Genomic DNA, 23493 nt, shown 5'->3' with positions numbered 1-23493 from the left:
TGTAAGCAAATAATAGCAATTATTTTGTTTATTAACGTCAACAGTGTAATCATAGACAATACATAATTACGACAGAATGATTTATATTTTTATTTAATTCTAATAATATTCAATATGTCTGAAGCAATAAGCAGTGATGTTATTAAGAAGACTCAATCAACACTTGGAAAATTTGTGAAAAAGCCACCTCTAAGCGATAAACTTTTATCAAAACCGCCTTTCAGATTTTTGCACGATGTTATAATGGCGGTTTGTAATAATAATAATTATAATATTAGATAATGATATCCATTTTTAATTTTTTAAAATTTCAGGTGATGCGAAATACAGGATTTTTCAAAGGTCTGTATTCGAAAGAAGAACTGAATTCTGAAAATGTTAAAGAAAGAGACAATAAAATAATTTTTCTGCAGAAGACAATAGAAGTCGTCAGTAAGTGCAAATATTGATTACGATTACTGAACGTTATAATTTTGATGATGATATTTATTTTATTATATCATTTTCAATTGATTAATATGAAGTGCTATATAAGGCTCAATAATAATTTTATTATGATGAAAAATCGATTGCCTAGTTTAATTGTTATATGAAATTAATTGCATTTTCTAATCTGACAAATTGAAAACTAACTGATCATATATATGAACATATGTATGATATGATAAAATTATATGTTCTAAGAGAAATTACTTACAATTAGATAAAAGCCCACAAAAGTTTAACTAGCAGATTTAACTTGATTGTTCGTGTCTAACTAACAGCATTATTATATTTTTGGTGTCCAAAATTGTTATAAACAAAATTTGATATTCGGTAAATACATTAAGTGATATTTTGCCTAATCAGCAGCAATGTCGCATCGTGGCAATCTGTAATGTATGTTGCATCAACAGGAAAAAAATATTTTTTTAATTTATTTATTTGACCTTTTATATGAACTAGTACATCAGCCAAAAAACTACTTCCAGCATGCATAATTGTACTATCCATATTGGGATTTAATTTAATATAATATTTTATTATTATCATATCATTCTATGTATAAAGGGTGTCCTAGAACTCAACCTCGAACTTTTAAATGCAGCCAAAGTTTAACAACTTTGGTTAAACTTTTTTTTGCATATATTTATTTCCGATCAAAATATACATAATTTTTTAAGGCAATATGCTGGTCTTTATGCCTTTAAAAAGTTTATCTCCAATGAGATATCTCCTTTTTTTATTTTGGTTAAACTGAGACCATTATCTGGCCTCCACTAAGATATATTTTTATTTATTTTGTTCATTTAGATCCGTAAATCTGTAATATTTTTAGAACCACAAACAAAAATAGTGACAGAATTACCCCCAGTTTTCAAAAGTTAAGGTGCCAACTTTTGTTAAACTATGAGATTAAAATATTCAAAATTGGTCCACTTTGAGAGGCCCGCCCATTAAAAACAATGTACTAAAGTGCGCTGGAAAGTACTATCAAAAGTTGGCACCTAATCAGGATACTAAAATGGTAAAATACTCGAAAGTTTCATAATAGAAGTGAAAAAAATAACACGATTTTTGCTAGTGCAATTATTCACAACGATGGAACTTGCCAACACACTTTAATAGGGGGAAGTCCTCTAGTGGCGGACACCCAAGGTTATTTATAAATAAATCAAAAAATATTTTACGAAATGTTTATTAAATTATAACTTTGTTAAATAACAAAGTTAGAAATCAAACTAAAATAACAAAAACGCAACCTTTGATAAAAATAATAAATACTATCAATGAAACTTTGGTAACCAAAATATATTTTGGTTACACATTACATATGTGATGAATGATCAATCATATATGATTGATCATTCATCACATATGTAGCCATCTCCACACTTTGGAATGTCTGCACATGTGTGTTTGACGAATATTGTTAGATATTGCAAAAAAGTCACTATTCATCCACCATTTTGGCTGGGCCACACAGATGCTCTCAGTGGGAGCATTCATCATAAGCTTTCATACGAAAAATGGGGGTATGTAGTGACCGTTATCACTCATACAGGACGAAATTAAATAATTAGAATAAATTACGTAAGTTTTCACAAAAAATATCAATATGTTTTCTGTCCGGCGCTAAGAGACCACTTAGTGTCCGGTGCTAAGGGACAGATATATTTTCGTTCATTTGGTGGTACCTAGTAAAATTGTTTAAAAGATCTAATAATATTCTACCATTTTACGGATAACAATCAAGTACTACTTTTATCTTTGAATACCACTCAAATGTAAATGAATAAATATACTAGAAGCACTTCAATTGATATTTAGGTGACAGTAAACGGTTGCTCCCGCCGCGGCCGTGTGTATCACAGGCCTGTACCTATGTCTAGGGGCCATTTTCACTTGCATTTTGAAATGAAAAGATTTATACTCGCCTAAATATTACGTGTTAAATAGAGTGTACGGCGCTAGGAGTCGTCCGGCGTTACAGAACTCTCTCCTACATATTTTTTCAATGGGAGCTTCTCAAAGTCGACCAATTTTAAAATTTTTTAATTCATAGTTTAATAAAAAACTTAATTCTTTAGGTGCTATTGTGTAATTATTTAAACTGTAGCCCCCTAGAAATGTTATTTATGGTTATGGTTCCCAAGCTTATATGCACAAAAATAATATAAGGTCATAGTTCAACCAAAGCTCTTAGTTCCACTTAAAAGCTCAGAACTTTCAAACTACGTGAAATTGTTTTTCTAATTTTTTTTTTCGCGATAGTTATAACCCGGATTTGGCTTGACGTTTAGTTCTGAGACACCCTGCATATAATATTAAAATTTATGAATTATCTTTCCTCAAATATATAAAAATGTCGATATGAAAACTTTATAACAATCAAAATAGTCAACTTTTAAATCAATATTTTCATGAAGTCATTTATTAAAGATATATTTTTTTACAACGGTATATTTATAGCAGCAATTTCTCATATATAATTTTATAAAACAGAAATGGTTACTGGAAAGCCACTAACGGTGCGTCCATCGAAAATAATATCCGGCCACGAACCCGAGAAAACTAATGAACTTCTACAAGCAATAGGTTTTGCAATAGAAAACAATTTAAGTAGCACCGATGCGACAAATCAGATTCTGAGAAAAATGTCCAAGAAGGACGGAAATACTACAGATCGAAAATCCACAAGGGTATCCCCGCCAAAGATTAGTCCACCAAAAACAGTGTCCAGTAGCAAAACAAGCAGTAAAAGCGGATCCAAACCGGATACAACCAGAACTAAGCAGCAAGCCGATTCGCGAACAGAAGCTTCTAATAAGAGGAAGATAGATTCAAAGACAAAAGACAAACCTTTAGAAGTCACTGGCAAAAAGGAAGTTACTAAATCAACTTCTTCTAAAGAAACTAAAAATTTACGAAAACCTACTAAACCTGATGCGCCACGCAGTGCTGAGTTGGAAGCGCCTGGTAAAGCGGCAAGTGACCCTGAAGAAGTTGCATCAGGACCAAAACTTGATCGGCAAAAAACTGAAATCATTGATCCTGCAAAGATACCCTCGCCGGTTGATATTTCGAACGACCAGGCCAATAATGACGATTCAAAGCCTCCAATTGAGGAAAAATCGGTTTCAAGAAAAAGTTCTCTGACAGATAAACATCATGTTTCAGAAAAGCCTAATTCAAGAAAAAGCTCAATAACCGATAAGACAGAGCTATTACAGAGACAGCGAAGCAGAGCAGATAGTTTGAAACCTTCTTTAACTGAAACCATAAAAAGTGACAAAAGTGAAGTATCATTAGATTCAAATATAAATTTGAATAATGAAGCAAACACAGAAAATAAAAGCGTTACCTCTAAACATGAGTCAAAATCAGAAGAGCTCCGTTTGAGTGGTGATGGTATGCATTTAAATTCCAAATTACCTAGCAATGTAGATAAAGCAAAAGAGAAAAAAATTGAGCAAAGCTTTGAGAAAAATGAAAATACTACTCATATCGATGAAAATTCTGAAACAATAAGCAACACCTCTAAACAAGATGCTGAAAAGCCGATTGCTAAAGAAGTTCAAATGAAATCAGCTAGACCTCCTTCTGTAAGACCAAAGACTAGTTTGAGGCCCCCTAGTGTTAGACCAGTTTCTGCCAGACCTGGTGCACCAAGAATCCGTGATAAGCATTCAGATATTGTCATTGAACCGGAGGAAACTACAACATTAGGCAAGGTAATAATTGGATTACTTTATTTTTATTTTATTATGCATAGCATAAATATATAAAATCATACAGTCTTAAGCGTTAATGTAGTATATGGAGCTTTATTGCCTTTTTTACAAACGTACGTGGCAGGTGTTTCTTTTTTTTTTCAAATTATTGATCAGTGTTGCATAGTTTATAAAATCCTAACATTTGATAAAAACTAAGTTAAATCAACATGTTTCTATATGTTTTTTGTAAAGGTTTTAATATTTAAAAAAGTTTATATTGATGATAAATTGGGCTATTTTCATGAACTAAAGATTTTTTTCAAAGTGCACAATAAATTAAATTATTAAAAATTTGTCGTTTAAGATGTTTACGTATGCATAACTGCACATAAATAATTATTTATTAAACATTATAATCTTTGACGCAATTTTACGATCGCAACTCGCTTTTATGCGACTTATAATGTGGAAAAGTATTAACTAATATTTTTCAGAAACGATATATAATTAGTTTATTTTTAACTTCCCGTAGGGTAAGTTATTGTAATGGGCCGAAAATCGGAATTGAAAATTTTTACATTTCTCGACGTTTTGAAGGTTTCTGAACGTTTTGGCATATCTCAGAAAAAATGGATGTGTGTGTGTGTGTGTGTGTGTGTGTATGTATGTATGGATACAAATTTCCAGTCACGTTTTAGGGCGTACGGATCAACCGATTTGAATGGTTCAAAAAACATTCGATTCCTATTGATAGGGAAAAGAGCTGATTAGTTTTTGGCAAAGGCAGGTCCAGCCGTTTCGGAGATACGGAGCAAAGAGTGCAGAAAATAAAAATCGAATTTTTGAGAGAACGGAGTATCCGATTTTAATGATCTAAAAAACATTCAATTAGTAATGATTGGGAGAAGTGTTTATTAGTTTTTGGCAAAGACAGGCCCAGTCATTTCGAAGATACAGAGCTAAATATGTAAAAAATGGCAGTTTTTAAGAGAACTAAGCGTCCGATTTAAATGATTCAAAAAGCTTTCTGCTTGTCTTAACAAAATAATTGATTTTGGAAAAAAAAATTTGTTCCAACTTTTTTTTTTTTTTTAGTTTTTTGTATATCGAAAATATTTCAGATTTTATTTTTAGTTCTGACTATAGTTCTAATATACTTCACAAATAATTTCAACTCTGCAATTTAGTTTATATAATTCTTATAAATATTAAACAATGTTACAAAATTTATAATAATCTATTTGAAAACATTCAGTATTCCTCGAACATTTCGTTACGGTACGGGAAGTTCCAGCAATTTGCCTTAAGGCACGATGCCGTAATTGCGTCAAGACAGAATTCCACTTACAGCTAGTTAAATTATTATTTATGAATAATATTATAATTTGTTAATTATTTAGAAGCGAATTTGAAAGAAGTCTATACACTAGAATTGAATAAATTATTATTAGTTAATATAAAAGCAATTGAAGTTGTATCACAAAATTTTTAAAATGAATTTAATATCTTCAAATAATAATTTTTTTAAGTTATAGGGTAGGTCGGGGCACAAAGGTCTAATTTGACTTTTAGCAATTAAATTGCATGTTATGTAATGTTTTGATGTGGTTGGTCACATTAAACCAACTACAGCAAAACATTTAAATAACATATATTTAACAAACTGGGGTGCGTGGCATCGTGCCTTAAGGCAAATTGCTGAAACTTCCCGTACCGTAATTAAAAATCTTGGTACGGAACTGAAAAAAATTAAAAAACCGCTGGGCTTGCCTTTCCAAAAATTTAATAAGTTCTTCATATTGTCAATGCAAGTAAAATGTTTTATGAATTATTAAAATCGGACGCCCCGTTCTCCTAAAAACTTAGTTACCGTTTTTGGCACTTTTTGCCCCGTATCTTCGGAACGGCTCGACCTGCCTCCACTAAAAGCTAATCAGCACGTCTCCTTATCAACAGTAAGCAAATGTTTCAAATCGGTTGATCCGTGTTTCCGAAATCGTCGACAAAAATTACATACACACATACACACACCCATGCATCCATTTTTTCTAAGGTATGCCAAAATGTTCAGAAACGTCTGGAACGAAAAGATATATAAAAATTCTCATTTTCGATTTTTTTGCGATTACTATAACTTGCCCTACGAGAAGTTAAGGACTATCAAAGTATGTTCAATAAAATTCCCTGCTAATTCATAATTGTAGAACTGTGTTCTTCCTATTTTTCAAAAATTTATCTCCCAGTCTTTTGTATCTCATAGTCGGGTTAAAAAGGGTAAGCCAGGAGACAAAAGATCCACTATTTTATTTTGACCTTTTTCAAATGAATTTATTATCAGAGTTGAAATAACTATTAATTTAATTTATCTTTAATAAAATTGCTCTTTTTAAATTATTTTACATTTTTATTTACTAGTTTCATATTGTAAAGGTTTTGGTCGTCCTTTTTACCCCAAACACATGTAATAGTTTACTACAGATTTATTAAAAAAACTCGATATATCTCAAAAATGACGATGGCATATACTTAAAAAATATATCCAGTTATCGTAAACTAAACAACCGTGCTCCAAAACAATAAAAAAATACTTTTGTTAAAAATGTTTTAATGTGGTCGTTTATCTCATGATAGTTTGTTACTTATCTTTTGCCCTCTACTTTCAAATATCGTTGTTAAAAAATTCCTAACTTTACTTGTTTTAGAGATAATGGTGGCAAACCTTTAAGACCCGCTCTACCCTTTATGCTTCTCAATGATACTTATTAGTTAATTTCCTATTTTTAGTTAATTTTATTAGTTAATCTCTCATATCTATTAGTTAATGGAGACAATTCCAATAATGAAACATTAATTATTGCCATTTAGAATTTAGCACTTTTATAGCATAGTAAATTCGATTTCATAGACATGGTATTGGTTTATTGGGTGCTACTAATATTTAAAAATGAACGTAGAAGTTGCTAAAGTTCTATTTTCTAAATTGTTAATTTATTCTCTAGAACTACTATTAACTTCCCGTAGGGTAAGTTATAGTAATCGCAAAAAATCGAAAATGAAAATTTTAATATAACTTTACGTTTCAGAGGTTTCTGAACATTTTGGCATACCTTAGAAAAAATAGATATATGTGAACCGATTTGAATAATTTAAAAAACATTCGATTGCTACTGATAAGGAGACGTGTTAGTTTTTGGCAATGGCAGGTCTAGCCGTTTCCAAGATACGGAAAAAAGCGCCAAAATATCGCCAAATAGATTTAATTAAGTCAAAAAACATTTGCCTTATATTGATGAAATTAAGAACGTGTAAAATTTGTGTAAAGGCAGGTCCAGCGTCTTTGGAGATCCAATAAAAAAAGTAAAAAATAATGTCATTTGGCTGTCAAAAATGAACATTAGACATATGTACATCGTATTATCAGATATTTATTAAAGATTATAATAAGTGCAAATTTGGGGTATATTTATATGGTTTCCATACCAATGTTTAACGTTAGACGACTACGCGGCGCATATGCGCTTCGATATTTCGACTCCAAATCAACTATGCAGCACGATTATTAAAAAAAAATGTTCAGAATTTTCAAAAAAAGACAAAATACAAAAAAAAATCAAAATTTAAAAAAAATAATTTTTTTCGAAAAACTCTTTTTTTTTAAATTACAAAATTTCTCAAAACTCTGATTTTTTCAAAGTTTTGCAGAGTTTTTTTTAATAATTTAGTTTTTGGTACGGAAAGTTTCCGCAATTTGTCTTAAGGCACGATGCCATGCACCACTAGTTTGCATAAACATTAAACCCATGTAAGAATAATAATACATATAAATCTATTTATCACCTATTATTGCCTGTGATAAAAAACACGTGTAACTTGCATATATGCTGGTATCGATATTTACTTAATTAATCAATTCAAATTACTATGGAATTATTCTAATCTGATTATTCTAATCATTTATTTAAAATTGAATTCCGGATACATTGTTGTGATTTGTATGATAAGATAACCAAGTAGTCATTATTAACTTGTTATCGTCCACTTATATAATAATGTAATATACATATGTTCATTACATTTGGCAAAAATATCTATCAACAGATAAACGTAACACTTGAAGTATTTGATGGAAATTCAATGAATGTCACTGATGACGCCGATGATGCGGAAGATCTGGTTGTTATCGAAACTAAGGAGGACACCAAGCATGATAAAACTGAACCGGAAGCATCTCAGGATGGTGATACTATGGACGAAAATGGACGTGGACGTTTGGTAGGACAAATTTTGAGCACGCAAAGAGCTCTTGGACAAAATACTAAGCCGGTATCACAAAAGGTTTGTAATATATATAAAAAACTATTTTTGACAATATTGGCGAGACTAAAATATTTTTTTAAATTTATTTGTACGAATAATCTGATCTTCTTGAATTCTAATCTTGTATTTTCTTCTTGCTCCTAATTTTTTATTCAAATTCAACTCAACTTAAGGGGCACAACTAGTGTGAAATTTCGAAAAAATCGATTTTTGTTTTTTTTTCATATTTCGGTAGATTAAACCTTTAAAAATAATATATAAAAATTACAAATCGACATCTCAAATAGTTTTTGAGTTACAGCCACTTACAAAGTATATATATATATATATATATATATATATATATATATATATAGTATACAGTACAATGATCATTTTATTTTTAAACGTGTTTTTCTCGAAACAGCATTTTCCGAATTTGCTGCAGTGATTACTCAAAAACGAATGATCCGATCACTATCAAATTTTTTTTGCATGTTCTTTATATAGTTCTCCGTAAAATGAACTATCTATTTTTGATCGGATCAAAAATCGAATTTTGGCAGTCGAAAAACGACCAAAATTTTGGGTAAAATTCGACTTTTTTTAAAAAAACGACGCCATTTTGTCAATTTTTGATTTATTTTTTTCATCGTAGTTCATGTTACAGACAATATTATCTAGTTTAACGAGAATTATTATTTTTTTTTTATTTCATCCACGTAGAAGGCCGGAATCACTGCAGCAGTTAAGGGACTTTTTTTGTCGCGCCGTTGGAGATCGACGATAACTTAAAAAATATTTAATTTTTTTCTTCAAAAATTTTATTACCTATTCTTAAAACATGTATAAATATATTCCTAAAATTTTGAAATGATTGATAAAGTAGTTTTTTTAATATAAATTCCTAAATATCACCTTTTTTTTAGGCGGTTGTGCCCCTTAATTCTGATCTTATCAGATTCTAATTTTTTCTTGCTTTTTTCTCATTTCTAATATAATTCAAATTCAATTTAACAATTCTAATTATATTTAATTCCAAATTAACCAATTTCAAATTCTACTTAATTCTATTTTTACACGATTTCTAATTAACAATTCAATTTCTATTAAGTTTTTCATATTTTTTATGTAATTACTAAGAATTGATCCAAGGGCCGTTTGACTATTCAAGACAATGCTTTCCAATCCAATCTTATCGTATCACGCCCTCCCCTCTCCTGTTGTAATGTAATTTCATAAATAATCGATATTATAATTCAAATATCAGGCTATAAACTAATATGCAATTTATTTAAATTTATTTAAAAATATACATAAAAAGTTATTATTTATTCATTCATTTTTATAACATTTAAACATTTATGGTTTATTTTCGAAAATAGGAACTTAGAAACAGCCATATGCCCCACTTGTAACAGCCATCGCGCACCCTCGTTCCTCTAAGTAAGGGAACGCGCTCCACAGTTTGGAAAGCACGTGTTTAAGGATACAATAAAAAACAGTTTTTTTATATGAAATTTTTTAATCAGGATAACTAACAAGTGCGCACAATTTTTTTAAAAAAAAAATTATAATCTATGGTATTTTTCGTTTTTAAATTTTGTGTACAATTCTGAACAATTTTCTTTATAATTAAGCCTATTTCAAGCTGAGTCTTGTCTAAAGCACTTGTGCCACATAGACGAAAAATTCGTTTTTGTGAATTTTAACTACCCGTGGGGTAAGTTATAGTAACCGCAAAAAAATCGAAAATAATTTTTTTTTTATATATCGTATATAACGTATACAAATTTTCGTCGACGATTTCGGGAACATGGTTCAACCGATTTCAATTATTCATAAACATTCGATTCCTATTTATAAGGAGACTGATTAGTTTTTGGCAAAGGTAGTGCCAAAAACGGTAATTTATCATTTAAGAAAACGGAACAAGATTTGACAAGATGAAGAACTGATTAAATTTCAGGAAAGCTGGTCTAGCGGTTTTGGAGATCTAGTAAAAAGAGTAAAAAAAATGCCATTAGGGGTCGAAAGTGACCATTAGACTTAGGCACATCGAATTATCAGATATTTTATGAAGATTTTAATAATACGTATAAATTTTGTTTAAATTTCTATGGGTTCCGTAACATCCGTCTCTATGCAGCTAAAGCAGTACGATTGCTTTGAAAAAAAGTTCAAAATTTCCAAAATATTTCAAAAAAGTCATTTTTTTTCAAAGATTTAAAATTTCTCACAAATCAAAGTTTCGAAAAAAAATTTAATCTTTTTTAAACAAATAATTTTTGGTACGGGAAGTTCCAGCAAATTTGCCTTAAGGCACGATGCCATGCACCACTAGTTTTAAATTTAAAAAAAGTAAATTTAATTTAGAACTGAAATTTCAAAGATTTAATTTTAATGTATTATTTTTAAAAATTCATAAAAGTAGAATCCGGGAGACAAGGCCAAACCGGGGCATATGCAGTCCTTAGTAAAACAGTTTTTTTAAAAAAAAAAAAACACTTTGAAATAATATACTACATGCCATTCATTTCGTTTTTAATTGCCATTGACTATGGCAACTTATTTTGTAAAATATTATATATTATATTAAATTAAACTTACAGGATAATGAGTCTACAAGTGTATCAAAAACCGATCTATCTGCCCTGGATGCTTTGCGAAATTCAGTGCAAAATCTTAGCGGAGCTGCTTTACCTTTGGGAAGGCTTTTGGACTTTCTACAGGTTTAAATATATTTTATTTTATTAATATTCCAATTTATTACATATTCTCTATTTATATAGGAAGATGCAAGATGCGCCGTGAATTGCAATGGCGTGACACTTATCAAACAGTCGAAGAATTGAAAAAGGACACTGGGACAAACGATTTCAAACAGTTTGAAAAAGGACACTTAACAAACGATTTTTTCAAATGAAAAGTTTATTTAGTTATTAATTGTAATAAATAAATTGTTTTTCTTCTTAGAATAACTGAAAAAGTAATTCAACCACTGAAACATCAGCTGGCTCAACTAGAAACTCAAATATCAGAGCAGCGAGAGTTGATTTCATTCATCTAAGGCAAATGTATTGAAACAAGAAGAAAAGATTAGAAAAATATTATATGAATGTTGAACAACAAAATATATTATCCGTTAACATTTATTAAAATTTATTACAAATTTTGATACATATTTTTAAATAGCAACTCTAATAGAAATTCGATTAATTTAATGCATATGTTGTCAAGAAATATATTGTTACTGGCCAAAGCAAATATTTATTTTGTTAAAAGTAAATAATAATCATTTAAAATAATTATATAGTTTTTTTAATTTAAATATGCCATTATTTTAACTTGTTATAAGAGCAGATTAAGTCGCCCGATTTGTTAATTTTATGTTTTCACTTCTTTTCAAGAATTCATGATCGTTTGAGACCCAAATTGGAAAAAATTTGTTTTGCTGTGTATTAGGGAGTTGAAATTTCACTTTTCCCAGGGGTTTCCAAAAAGCGCGGACCGATTTCAAAATTTTAAAAGCCATTTAATGAACCTTGATAACTCGTCGATTGGTTTTGCGAAACGACCTGGTAAGTCGTTTCTTTCGAATTTGTATATTTAGTAACATTAATTCAAGATTTTTCAAAAATATTCAAGTTAGTTTTTGGTAAAGATTTGTCGGACCATTTCTTATGAATTGGTTAACTTTTTAATTTTTTTGTGTAGCTCAGAGAAACATCTTAAAATTTTATAGGCATACAAAAAGTGATTTAATTAGAAAAATTCATCTAAGAATAACAGGTAGTGCCAAATTTTCAATAGACTGCTGGGACAGTTGCTAGATGTCAATTCTTATTGATTAAGTCGATTATTTATTTACATAAATAGAAAAGTTTTTGCAACTTGCCTGAACGCAAAATACCACTTACCCTTAGTTAAGTATTGATTTTATGTGCCGTGTATGTATATTCCTGTGAAGATCAAAGCGAATTGTGCCTTTTCTAATATTTCTTCGGATATCGCGGACTGGATTTAAAAAATTAAAATGTTGATGATAAATCTTTATTGACTCTTGTTAATTAGTTTTGCGTAATGATTTTAAATACCCGAATAAGAACCTCGTGTTCGCGAAAAAATCCGATTTGCTAATTTTATATTTTCTTGACGATTCAAATCAATGTGTGTCTGTATGACTGTGTATCTGTGGCTGTGTATGTGTGAGCCAAATTTTCGACAAACGTCGACGGTTTCTCAAAAACGGCTGAACCAATTTTAAACATTAAAAATTATATTTGTATTTGTATTAATTCTCCATAGTTAATAATAAAATTTAGAGTATGAACACCACTGTGTATAAAAAAAGCTCAAAGATTTTAGTTCCAAAGTAAATTTTGATTCCATTTTTAACTTCTCGTAGGGTAATGAGTAATGGGCCGAACATCGAAAATGAAAATTTTTACATTTCTCGACGTTTTGAAGGTTTCTGAACATTTTGGCATACCTCAGAAAAAATGGATGTGTGTGTATGCATGGATACAATTTTTCGTCCATGGTTCAAAAAACATTCGATTCCTTTGATAGGGAGATGTACTGATTAGTTTTTGGCGAAGGCAAGTCAAGCCGTTACGAAGATACGACGCAATGAGTGCAGAAAATACAAATCAAGTTTTTGAGAGAACGGAGTATCCGATTTGAATGATCTTAAAAACGTTCAGGTTGTAATGATTGGGAAAAGAGGTGATTAGTTTTTTAGCAAAAGCAGGTCCAGCCATTTCGAAGATACAGAGTAAATTGTGCAAAAATAGCAGTTTTGAGAGAACTAAGCATCCGATTTGAATTATTCAAAGAACTTTCTGCTTGTTTGAATAAAATAATTGGTCCTATTTTTTTTTTTATTTTTTTCTTAAGATTTTTTTTTGTATATCGGCGAAAATAATTCAGATTTTAATTTTAATTCTGTTCTAATATAGTTTAAATAAATAATTTCAACTTTGCAATTCAGTTTATATAATTCTTATAAATATTCCACAATGTTACAATATTTATAAAAAAATATTTGAAAACATTTAATATTCCTCGATCATTTCGTTACGGTACGGGAAGTTCTAGCAATTTGCTTTAAGGCACGATGCCATGCACCACTAGTTCATATTGTCTTCATTTCCATGGCTTCAAAGTTCAAAGTTCATCAGAAGCGAAACTTTTATAGTACTATAATAGTAATCGCAAAAAAATCGAAAATCAAAATTTTTATATATCTTTACGTTTCAAAGGTTTCTGAATATTTTGGCATACCTTAGAAAAAATGGATGTATGTGTGTGTGTATGTGTGTGCGTGTGTATGTGTGTTCGGATACAAATTTTTGTCGACGATTTCGGGAACATTCGATTCGTATTGATAAGCAGACGTGCTGATTAGTTAGGCGAAGGCAGGTCTAGCCGTTCCGAAGATATGGGCCAAAAAGTGCCAAAAATGGTAACTCAGTTTTTAAAAGAACGGAGGGTTCGATTTGAATAATTCAAAAAACATTTTACTTGTATTAACAAGATGAAGAACTGATCAAATTTTCATGAAGGCAGGTCTAGCGGTTTCGGAGATCTGGTAAAAAAAGTAAAAAAAATGCCATTTGGCGGTCAAAAATGATCATTAGACATATGCACATCAAATTATCAGATATTTTATAGAGATTTTAGCAATAAGTATAAATTTTGTTTCCATTCCTAGGGGTTCTGTACCAATTTTTATCCGTTAGACGGCGGCGTGGCGCTTACGCGCATCGATATTTCGTCTCAATGCAGTTAAAGCAGTACGATTGCTTTGAAAAAAAGTTCAGAATTTCCAAAATATTTCAAAAAACGCTTTTTTTCAAAAAGTCTTTTTTCGAAAAAAAGGAAATTTTTGTCAAAAATTTATAGTTTCTCAAAATCTAATTTTTCAGAGTAATTTTATTTAAAAAATGTTAATCTTTTAAAAAAATAATAATTTTTGGTACGGGAAGTTCCAGCAATTTGCCTTAAGGCACGATGCCATGCGCCCCACTAGTTAACTGTTTCCGTTTCAAAGTTAGATAGATTATTATAATCTATTAAGTGTTCTTGATATTATATTTAAAAAAATAAATAATATATTATAGTTATAATTATAAATTAAATTATAAAATTTAAATTTTATAACCGAATCTCGTTTTGGCGCCCTCTAAGGCTTGCGCCCGCATTTTTTGCATGCATTGCATGCAAGAACCCAGTAGTCCGGCCATATCATAGATAAATAAGCATAAGGCCATATACTCTCTTTTATCTATGGTCCGGCCCTGTTTATAACAATTACATACACAATTAAGTTGAAAAATTTAACAAAAATACTTCATACGGGAAGTTATAACTTAACGTACATCATATTCTAATATTGTCTAGGTTAACATTAATATAATTACGTTACATGGATATTCAATATTTTTGGCATGACGCATATTTTATCCCAAAAACAACAACTTTAAAAATTTCTAATCAACACATAATTCTAATACAGATATCCGAAAAACAAATTCGAAATGTAAATATTATCATTTGAAATGTTTTTTGAGCGCATGTGATTTGAGTGTTATGAATCTTTATATCAGAAGAAATTCCTCTTTGCTCTAGTTGTCATCGGTGGTCAATATTTGCAACACGTACATTAAACAAAACACCAATGAAACAATAATTCAGAGTATTAGAAAGTGACGACTGAATTCTATCATAGCATATCGGCTCGTTCTGCTTCTTTCCAGTTTATTTCAAATTTACTAAATCACATGACAACCGACAGATAATTGAGTTCTTACCTGCTGTCAGATATCTGAGGAGATAGTGAAAAGTAAATAGTAAAATTATTGGTTCCGTATTATCGCTGAAACGCGATAATATCTCACACTAAGTTCTATAAAACTTTCAAAATTAGTAAATACGAGAAAATGGAAGACGCTCCTTTATATAATGAGAAACAATCAATACGAGAGAAGGCGAAATCATTGAAAAAGTATGGCAGTACGTGTAATCATTTTAAACGACCTGAATTGCTGTTAAAGTATTTATCACCAAAACTGATACGTTACAAGGGATTGCTTTGAAATATGGAGTCACTGTAAGTATTTTACAAATGAGGTTATAGTAACATATCACTGATAAACGTTTCTAAAGTTGATTGCCTTAATACTGATCATTCATATAAACTACTAATTTATATTAATAAGATTAGTGATTCGCCAGACACATGTATCATTTCATTACTGATTTATATTCATTGTTCGTAAGTCACACTTTCAGGGAATATTTTTTGCTCGATTGTACTCCAGTCCATTTTTAAAAGACTGATATCAATACATTAATTATATGCATTGTAAAATGTACATATATTTCAGTTGATATAAATAGTGGTTTAGCAGTTTTTTTTACTGAAAATAGTCGTGGAAGTTTATAATTACTATATTAAATGTTTTAATTAAAGTATGTTTAAGAATTTGTTACTACAGCATCTACTGTAAAAACTAAACAATATACTACTAATTTTTAATATTAGTAAGATTAGTGATTCACCAGACACATGTCTCATTTCATTACTGATTTATATTTAATCATTGTTTGTAAGTCAAACTTTCAGGGAATATTTTTTGCTCGATTGACTGCAGCCCATTTTTAAAAAACAGATATTACTACATTACTTACGTGCAATGTAAAAGTTATATGTACATATATTTCAATTGATAAAGATAGTGGTTTAGCAGTTTTTTTTTTACTGAAAATGGTCTTGGAAGTTTATAATTACTATATTAAATGTTTTAATTAAAGTATGTTTAAGAATACTTATTACTACAATATCTACTGTGAAAACTAAACAATATACTACTAATTTTTAATGTTAATAAGATTCACCAGACACATGTATCATTTCATTACTGAATTATATTTAATCATTGTTTGTAAGTCAAACTATCATGCAATATTTTTTGCTCGATTATACTGCAGTATAAAAGATAGATATTACTACATTAATTACAACATTTGGTAAAATGATTCGTGCAATGTAAAAGTTATACATATGCATTGAAATATGCATATGTTGATAAAGATAGCAATTTAGCAGTTTTTTTCGTCGTGGAAGTTTATAATTACTATATTAAATGTTTTATTTAAACTATGTTTAAGAATACTTGTTACTACAACATCTAATATTAAAACTATTCAACATACATCACATCTCATAGCACATACCAAACAACCAACTATTGAAATATGTCCAGAAAGTTTACCATTTTCTTGTAAATTCCATTCCATCTGTCCCCGATTACACCCAATGTCTAATTTTTAAGTAGAAGAATCAGCATATTTTAATTATTCTTTAATTTTCCATTTGGTTTCTGTTTATATTTATAAAAATTACATTATAATTTACTTCTGATTCACTGTTATGCCGATTAGTTATTGACTTTTCAGTAAAATATGTAATTTCAACATAGATATTAATATTAAAAACTATTTTCAATTCATCATTTAAGATATATTAGGTTGGAAACTAAGGTTTTGGTAGAAGAGACATTTTTTTCCTGGATCCAAATAATTTTATTCTGTAATGTATTGTTCATTTTGATCAATGATTTTTCGTCATCTTTAAAGCAGCATCATTATCCCACTTTTAAAAAACTTTTGGCTTTTATCAGCAAAAAATTGAATCAGGTACAATTTGATACCATCATAATTATTAAATTTTTTACTATTCGAGGGGCTTTATAAAAATCTAAACAAAAAGTAATCAGAAGGTCAGGATTATATAGTGAATGTGGTGAAACATCCCAACGAAACTCCAATAACTTTTGCCAAGTAGCCAAAGACATGCCAAAGATCAATTATCCAATTCAGGCCATTTTTTTCAACTGCATTGTTTAATTTTGTTAGTTGATCAATGTAGACATCAGAATTGATCATTTCATTGGTGATAATAGTTCAAAGTAGATAATTCCTTTTTAATCAACTTCTCCTGGTCAACCAGAGCATCTTCACCTTTGAGTGAAAAATCTTGAAACTTGGCAAACTTGTAATATTGGCACTTTATTTTTTTTAAGTCTTTGTCAACATAAACATCTCATAATTTTTTGTGAGCTTAGGATAACTTGGTGCCTTTGCAAATCTAAATTTGCAATAGAAAAGCAAAATATGACAACAAAAATAGATTTGATTTTCCAACTTCAATGAACACCAAACGAAAACTACACACAAAAATGTCTTTATTAATGATGGACATCTAAGATGCCTGCTATGCATTACCAAGAGATATTTTACATTTGGAATATGTCTGCAAACCAAAAAATTCAATTGATAGCACTTAAGCTGAAAACCACACTTACTTAGTTTCCAACCCAATACTTATTTTACACATTGATCATCAATTATTATTAACAATGAGATAAATTGCAATTGCAGTTCTGAATTGCCATTATAAAAACATTTTATATTTTACAGCTTCTGATATATATCCTTTATATTGCAGACAGAACAAATTAGGAGAGCAAACAGACTCTTTGCATCAGATAGCTTATTTCTGCGAGAATATCTTTTAATTCCAATTACAAAAGAATCGCCCTACTACGACCCGAATGATGAGAATATAATTGAAAACCGAATTACACACAGAGCATCAGTAGCCACAATGCAAAGCATACCAGATAGTAATGTTGTAACACCAACAACACCAGAAGATCAGACTTGTATAGATAATTTCTTAGATAAAGTTGATACTGCTATAGCAATGACAAAGAAATATGTTAAACAACATCAGGATTCTATAGAGTGAGTGATAAATGATTAATTATAATATTTATGTCAAGTTGTATAAAAAGAAACTAATTAGTTCCAAATATTTTGTGTAAAAACATGTTTTTGTGTTTTTTTAGTGTGACTGATTTTCCATCAAATGGAGGTGCTAGTTTTCTAAGGAATAGTCATTCTAATTACGGATTAAGACATCAGGGTACTTCCTCATCATCAGGGAGCACCCATGAATTAGCCTCAGGTTTACCACACACCCAAATTGTAATGACGCAAGGTAGGAAAGTTAGAACATCTCTTCAAAGACTTCAGCAACAACAAGATGAAATGTTTGAGTTGTAGCAGTTAATGTGATATTAAAAATTATGGTAGTGGTTTTTGAGATAGTTTAAACCAAATACATGAAATATTAAATATTGATTCTGTATAAAGTAATATACATATGATTATTGGTATGTTAAACATTTAAATATATTTATATACACAAAAACTCTTAAAAAGATACGTAGTTTTTGCACTTCTAGTTTTGTAGTTATATATTTTGATTTTGAAATTTAAATATTTTATGAATATTTAAATTATATATGTATTAATATATATTTATAAATGACGGCAAATTATATATCAACAAGAATCTGAGGATTTTGAAATGCTTTTATTAAATTTAAAATATCTGAAAATGCATGTAATTACAACTTTCATTCTTTTCAAATTGTGTTCTTACTTTGGAAAAGAAGCGAACTTCACTTCATACTCAATTTTGAAATAAAATATAATTCACACTGATCAACATTCACAAATTGATCCAATTTCACATAGTGCTTATAAAACATATTTTCATTTTGCTTTTACTTATATATTTGAAAAGAATAAAAAAAGCAATGATAGAAAATATCTAAGTTTGATTAAAATGATGCCAAGTATTATTTCACTGAATACTTGAACTTCTAGTTTTAAATCAAACATAAATCCACATATAAATAAAATGTGATACAGGCTTGTAAAATAAATGCTTAATATTATATAATTCTTACTCACCAATTGCGCTGTTAGATATATTTCAGACATCATTGTAAAATATTATATCATGAACTAGTTTTTCATCAAAACAATAAATAAATTTTTGTATAAAACTATACTCACTTTTTTTATTTTTATATATAATAATATAATCAAAACTCTCAAACACACTAAAATCAATGTCAACATAAATACAATTACAACACTATTTCAAACTAAATAAATGGCATACCTAACAATTTGATAGATGGTTTATACTGTTATGATTGTAAGTTTAATTTTTTCACATTGGTAACAGAATACAAATTATATTAACAAATCTCTTATTCTCAAACAGTTTTTTTTTACTGAAGTATACCATATATACGCCACTTCAATTATTTTTTAATAGTTAATACTTTAAAATAATTTAATATATGTGAGACCCCTATACAAAAATGTGCCCAAAGTTTATTGGAAGAATATTAATGAAGCAAAAAAAAAAACGATTTTATTTCTTGCTTTATATAACAATCTTGATGGTGTTTTACAGCAAGAACTTTAAAAAATACTGACTAGTTTTATAATTTTGTATGTCCCAAACTGTTTTGAAACCATACCTTGAATCAAATTTGTTCTTTAAATTTGACCATGACTTCAGATGAAATATATAATGTTTACAAGACTACAAGTTTTGTGTAAACTATTAATAAATTAGAAATTATAAATTATAAACTGGCAATTTCAACAATAATTATTACTCCAAAATCTTTACATTTTGATGAATATATATACACTGCAGTGCTCCAGATAAAGTTAATACTGCTGTGATAATAGTCTAGAGACAATTTTACTCAATTTTTGTTAAGATTCTAAACTGTTTTAAATTGACTTAGAATTGTTTAGTAGTTTATTATTTTGATGTGCGTGTATTTATAATATATTTTTAACCAAACACATTATAAAACATTAGCCAAGAAGTGACCATTTTAATTTGTTTTAAAATTTTTGAAATCATGAATATTGATGGAACTTTAATTTGATAGAAAAACTAAAAGTTAGTTTTACTACATATTCTGCTACTTAAATTCTGTTCAAAATATTTATTTCAGCCTTTTATTTCAGCTTTCATAGTCTCAACTCTTGGATTTTGTAAAGTTCCAATTCTACTTCTATTGTTTTTGTTAAAAATTGCAAAAAAGGATGTTTATATTAATATTCAAGGTATAAGAGTAAAAATTTAAATACAATAAAACTTTTATTAACAATAATATGAACATTAGTCTTCTGAGTAGATGTGAATAATAACATTTTCTTACACTCAAATCATACCAAAATTTTATAAAATAAAAACTTCATAAAGTATCATATTTCAAATTCAAAGATTCCTAGTAATATGATAACATAACATTTATGATAATATATACTATGATATAACTTAAAACTTAATAGAGAAAAATTAGTCATTTTTTTTACTTTGGCGACTATCGTTTTAGTTTAGTAACTAATATCACAGTTATAATAATACCAATAAGTAAAGCTATAGCTATGAGAATGAGTAATTTCTTACGATTTTTGTTTTGTAGCTGTGCTGCTTTACGTAACTCTGAGTTTCCAGCTTCTACATCAATTGCTGCATTTTCTATAGATCCCTCAATGGTATCAAAATAAATTACAAACATTAAAAATTGTTCATATTACTCATACCATAACTTAAAAAAATTTTTAATTGCATATATGTAAATAATTAATCATCTGAATAAATTTGTAATATCAAAATGATTATATTAATCTAGAGTAAACAGAAATAATATAATGAAGAGTGAGACATAATTAAAAATGTCAAAGGTCATACAGATAAATACAAAAGAAAACAATGTCATAGTAAGCATAATTATAACACATTCATTTAAACAATATAAATAATTTAAAAATTTGTGTGCTATAGTTTTGAAAACACAAATTTTACATAAATAGATTAATTGAATAAATAATTGTTTTTAAGCCTATACAACCTATAGCTTCCCCTTGAGTGTGAACAAGAGCGCTTAATTCTCTCATGATCTGATTTACATCCAGAACATCTGCTTCAATTTGTTTAACTCTGGCTTCCCGTTCAAGCAACATGTCTCTTTCAAATTCCTGTTCATTTTGAATTTGTCTTTGAGCTTGTAATAATCTAGCTTGGTCATCAATATCATTTTGAATAGTTTCTTCAGCACTTGAAACAGACTGGTTTGGAAATTTCAAATGCTGTTTCATTTTCTCTGCAATTTTCTAAAAAAAACCAAATATTCATAATTTTTGTCTCCAAAAAAATAAAAGATCATTTTTAATATCTTTTATTTTGATTGAAATGTTTTTTTAGTAGAAATTTCAAACAAAGAAAACAAAAACTGCAGCAAACCATTAGAAACCAGTAGTCAAAATGCAGTAACAAAAATGATGTAAAAAACAATTGTGCTAAATATAAATCTTCTAAAATTAGTGTTTTATCAACAATAAAATACAATATCTATATAATTCAAACAAATAGTTCAAAAAGATAGGAATTTTAAATTAAATTACAAACAAATTTACTTGAAACTTATCATTTCATGTGATGCTGTTTCTACTTCAGCATATTTATATAAAGTAATATATTTCATTTAATTAATATAAAAAAATGATTTTATGCAATTTAAAGAACACAAAATCTTGTACAAAGAACACAACTGTAATCTAGATATTTCTAGATATTTAGAAATGTAAAAGAAGTAATAATTTGTTATGTCAATTATAAATAAATCTCAATAAAGAGAAATTTTATTACCTTCTGCATCAGAGAGTACCTTTCCACAGCCTCTCTTAAGTCTGATGTAAGTCTTTCTGCTTGTAACTTTTGTTGTTTGTTTCCTCGTCTCACAACTTGAGTTAGCCTTTGAAGATCTCTACTTGTAGCTGATATTAGCTGGTTTGCACTTAATTGTGTCGTATGACTGGAAATAATATATTGCATTAGCTACCATTTTGGTATTGGCAATAATAAATAATCAGAACCATATTTATAAACTAATATGACATATTAGACTAAAGTTATAGCACAAGCATAATTGTTTTTCAGTCTTTTACTATTTTATCATAGATGATGTAATGGTCTAACTTTCAATAGAACTATTGAAAGTTATACCATTACATATGAAAATTAAACTATTCAATTATAAAAATAATACAATAATTATGTTGAAGCAGTTACATTTTAACTATTGATACTAATGCTGTGTACTTTAATATCTTAATCAACTAAGTTAACTTCATATTGCTAGAAAATATCTAATTAAATATATATAACTCACATCTTCTCTCTTAACTTTGGTTGTCTTTTCGAGTGCCAATATTATTCAAAGCCTTCTCTAATGTCCGCCAGCTGGAGTTAACAGTATAAATATTTGTAATTATATTTTCACTTAAATTATAAAGCTCTGTAGGGCTAAAACCCGCAAAGCCGACATCCGTGTTGGAAGGCATTGCTTCAATAGATGAAGATACTTCTGAGTTATTGACAGAGCCGTAAGAACGGAGAGTTCCTGGATTGTTTCCTCTTAACATGCTAAATTTAATCTGAAAAAATAGTTGTAACATAAAGTATAAAAAAAGTAAAATGAAGCAGTGCTTATTGATCTTATTTTTTACTGTGTATCTCTAATGAAAGTTCACAGTTTATTAAAGTATTAATCATAAATTCTACCAACAATTTTAAGCTTGTGCAAATATTGCATGCAAATTGGTCAAATTCTCTGATCAATAAGAGTTTTTTACTGATTGAATTTGAGTTGTTAATTGATAAATATCAAAGTGTGAAGAAATCATAATCAAAAAATATGATTTGTTACTACTCAAATCACTTCATAACTTTGATAATAAATGATATTTTATTGCGGATGTATTAATGTTACAATAAATAACTATTAATATAAATTGTACATACCTAAGATATTACTATAATAATACTGTTGTAGAATAATAATTACAAAGGCCAATAACCGTAATTATATGACGTGTATTTTAATTTTAATAAAAAAAAATCGTGCACTTAGATTTACAACGTCATGTTTGGATGCTTATACTTGACTAATTATATATCTGATTAAAGAGAATTAATCAGCGTTGATTAACCGAATATTAATCTCGCAGAAATAAGTTCAGAAATAAAATCATATAACGAATTAAA

The 23493-nt window shown here is 28.7% G+C and overlaps 2 protein-coding genes and 1 pseudogene across 2 annotated transcripts; 2 read left to right on the top strand and 1 right to left on the bottom strand.

The window, feature by feature from the left end:
• Positions 1–114: 114 nt before the first annotated feature.
• Positions 115–11562, top strand: LOC113385569 (TRAF3-interacting protein 1-like). Its single transcript, XM_026623419.1, has 7 exons — positions 115–249; positions 315–432; positions 2986–4214; positions 8295–8531; positions 11105–11224; positions 11285–11334; positions 11469–11562. Exons 1-7 carry the CDS (start codon positions 115–117, stop codon positions 11560–11562), a joined length of 1983 nt encoding a protein of 660 aa, XP_026479204.1.
• A 3874-nt stretch (positions 11563–15436) lies between these two features.
• LOC113385568 (lysM and putative peptidoglycan-binding domain-containing protein 2-like) lies at positions 15437–18777 on the top strand. The gene is given in 4 exon segments (XM_026623418.1): positions 15437–15536; positions 15539–15606; positions 18007–18305; positions 18410–18777. Coding segments are annotated over 4 exon segments (684 nt in total). The 3' UTR covers positions 18627–18777.
• A 1987-nt stretch (positions 18778–20764) lies between these two features.
• LOC113387044 lies at positions 20765–22882 on the bottom strand (annotated as a pseudogene).
• Between the last annotated feature and the right edge of the window lie 611 nt (positions 22883–23493).

The sequence above is a fragment of the Ctenocephalides felis genome, unplaced genomic scaffold (genome assembly GCF_003426905.1).
Source record: "Ctenocephalides felis isolate EL2017-DRISC unplaced genomic scaffold, ASM342690v1 CF-g0.4_SCAFFOLD_03571, whole genome shotgun sequence".
NCBI classification, from domain to species: Eukaryota; Metazoa; Arthropoda; class Insecta; order Siphonaptera; family Pulicidae; genus Ctenocephalides; species Ctenocephalides felis.
The sequence above is the reverse complement of the archived record's forward strand: the minus strand, read 5'-3'. Positions and strand labels throughout refer to the sequence as shown.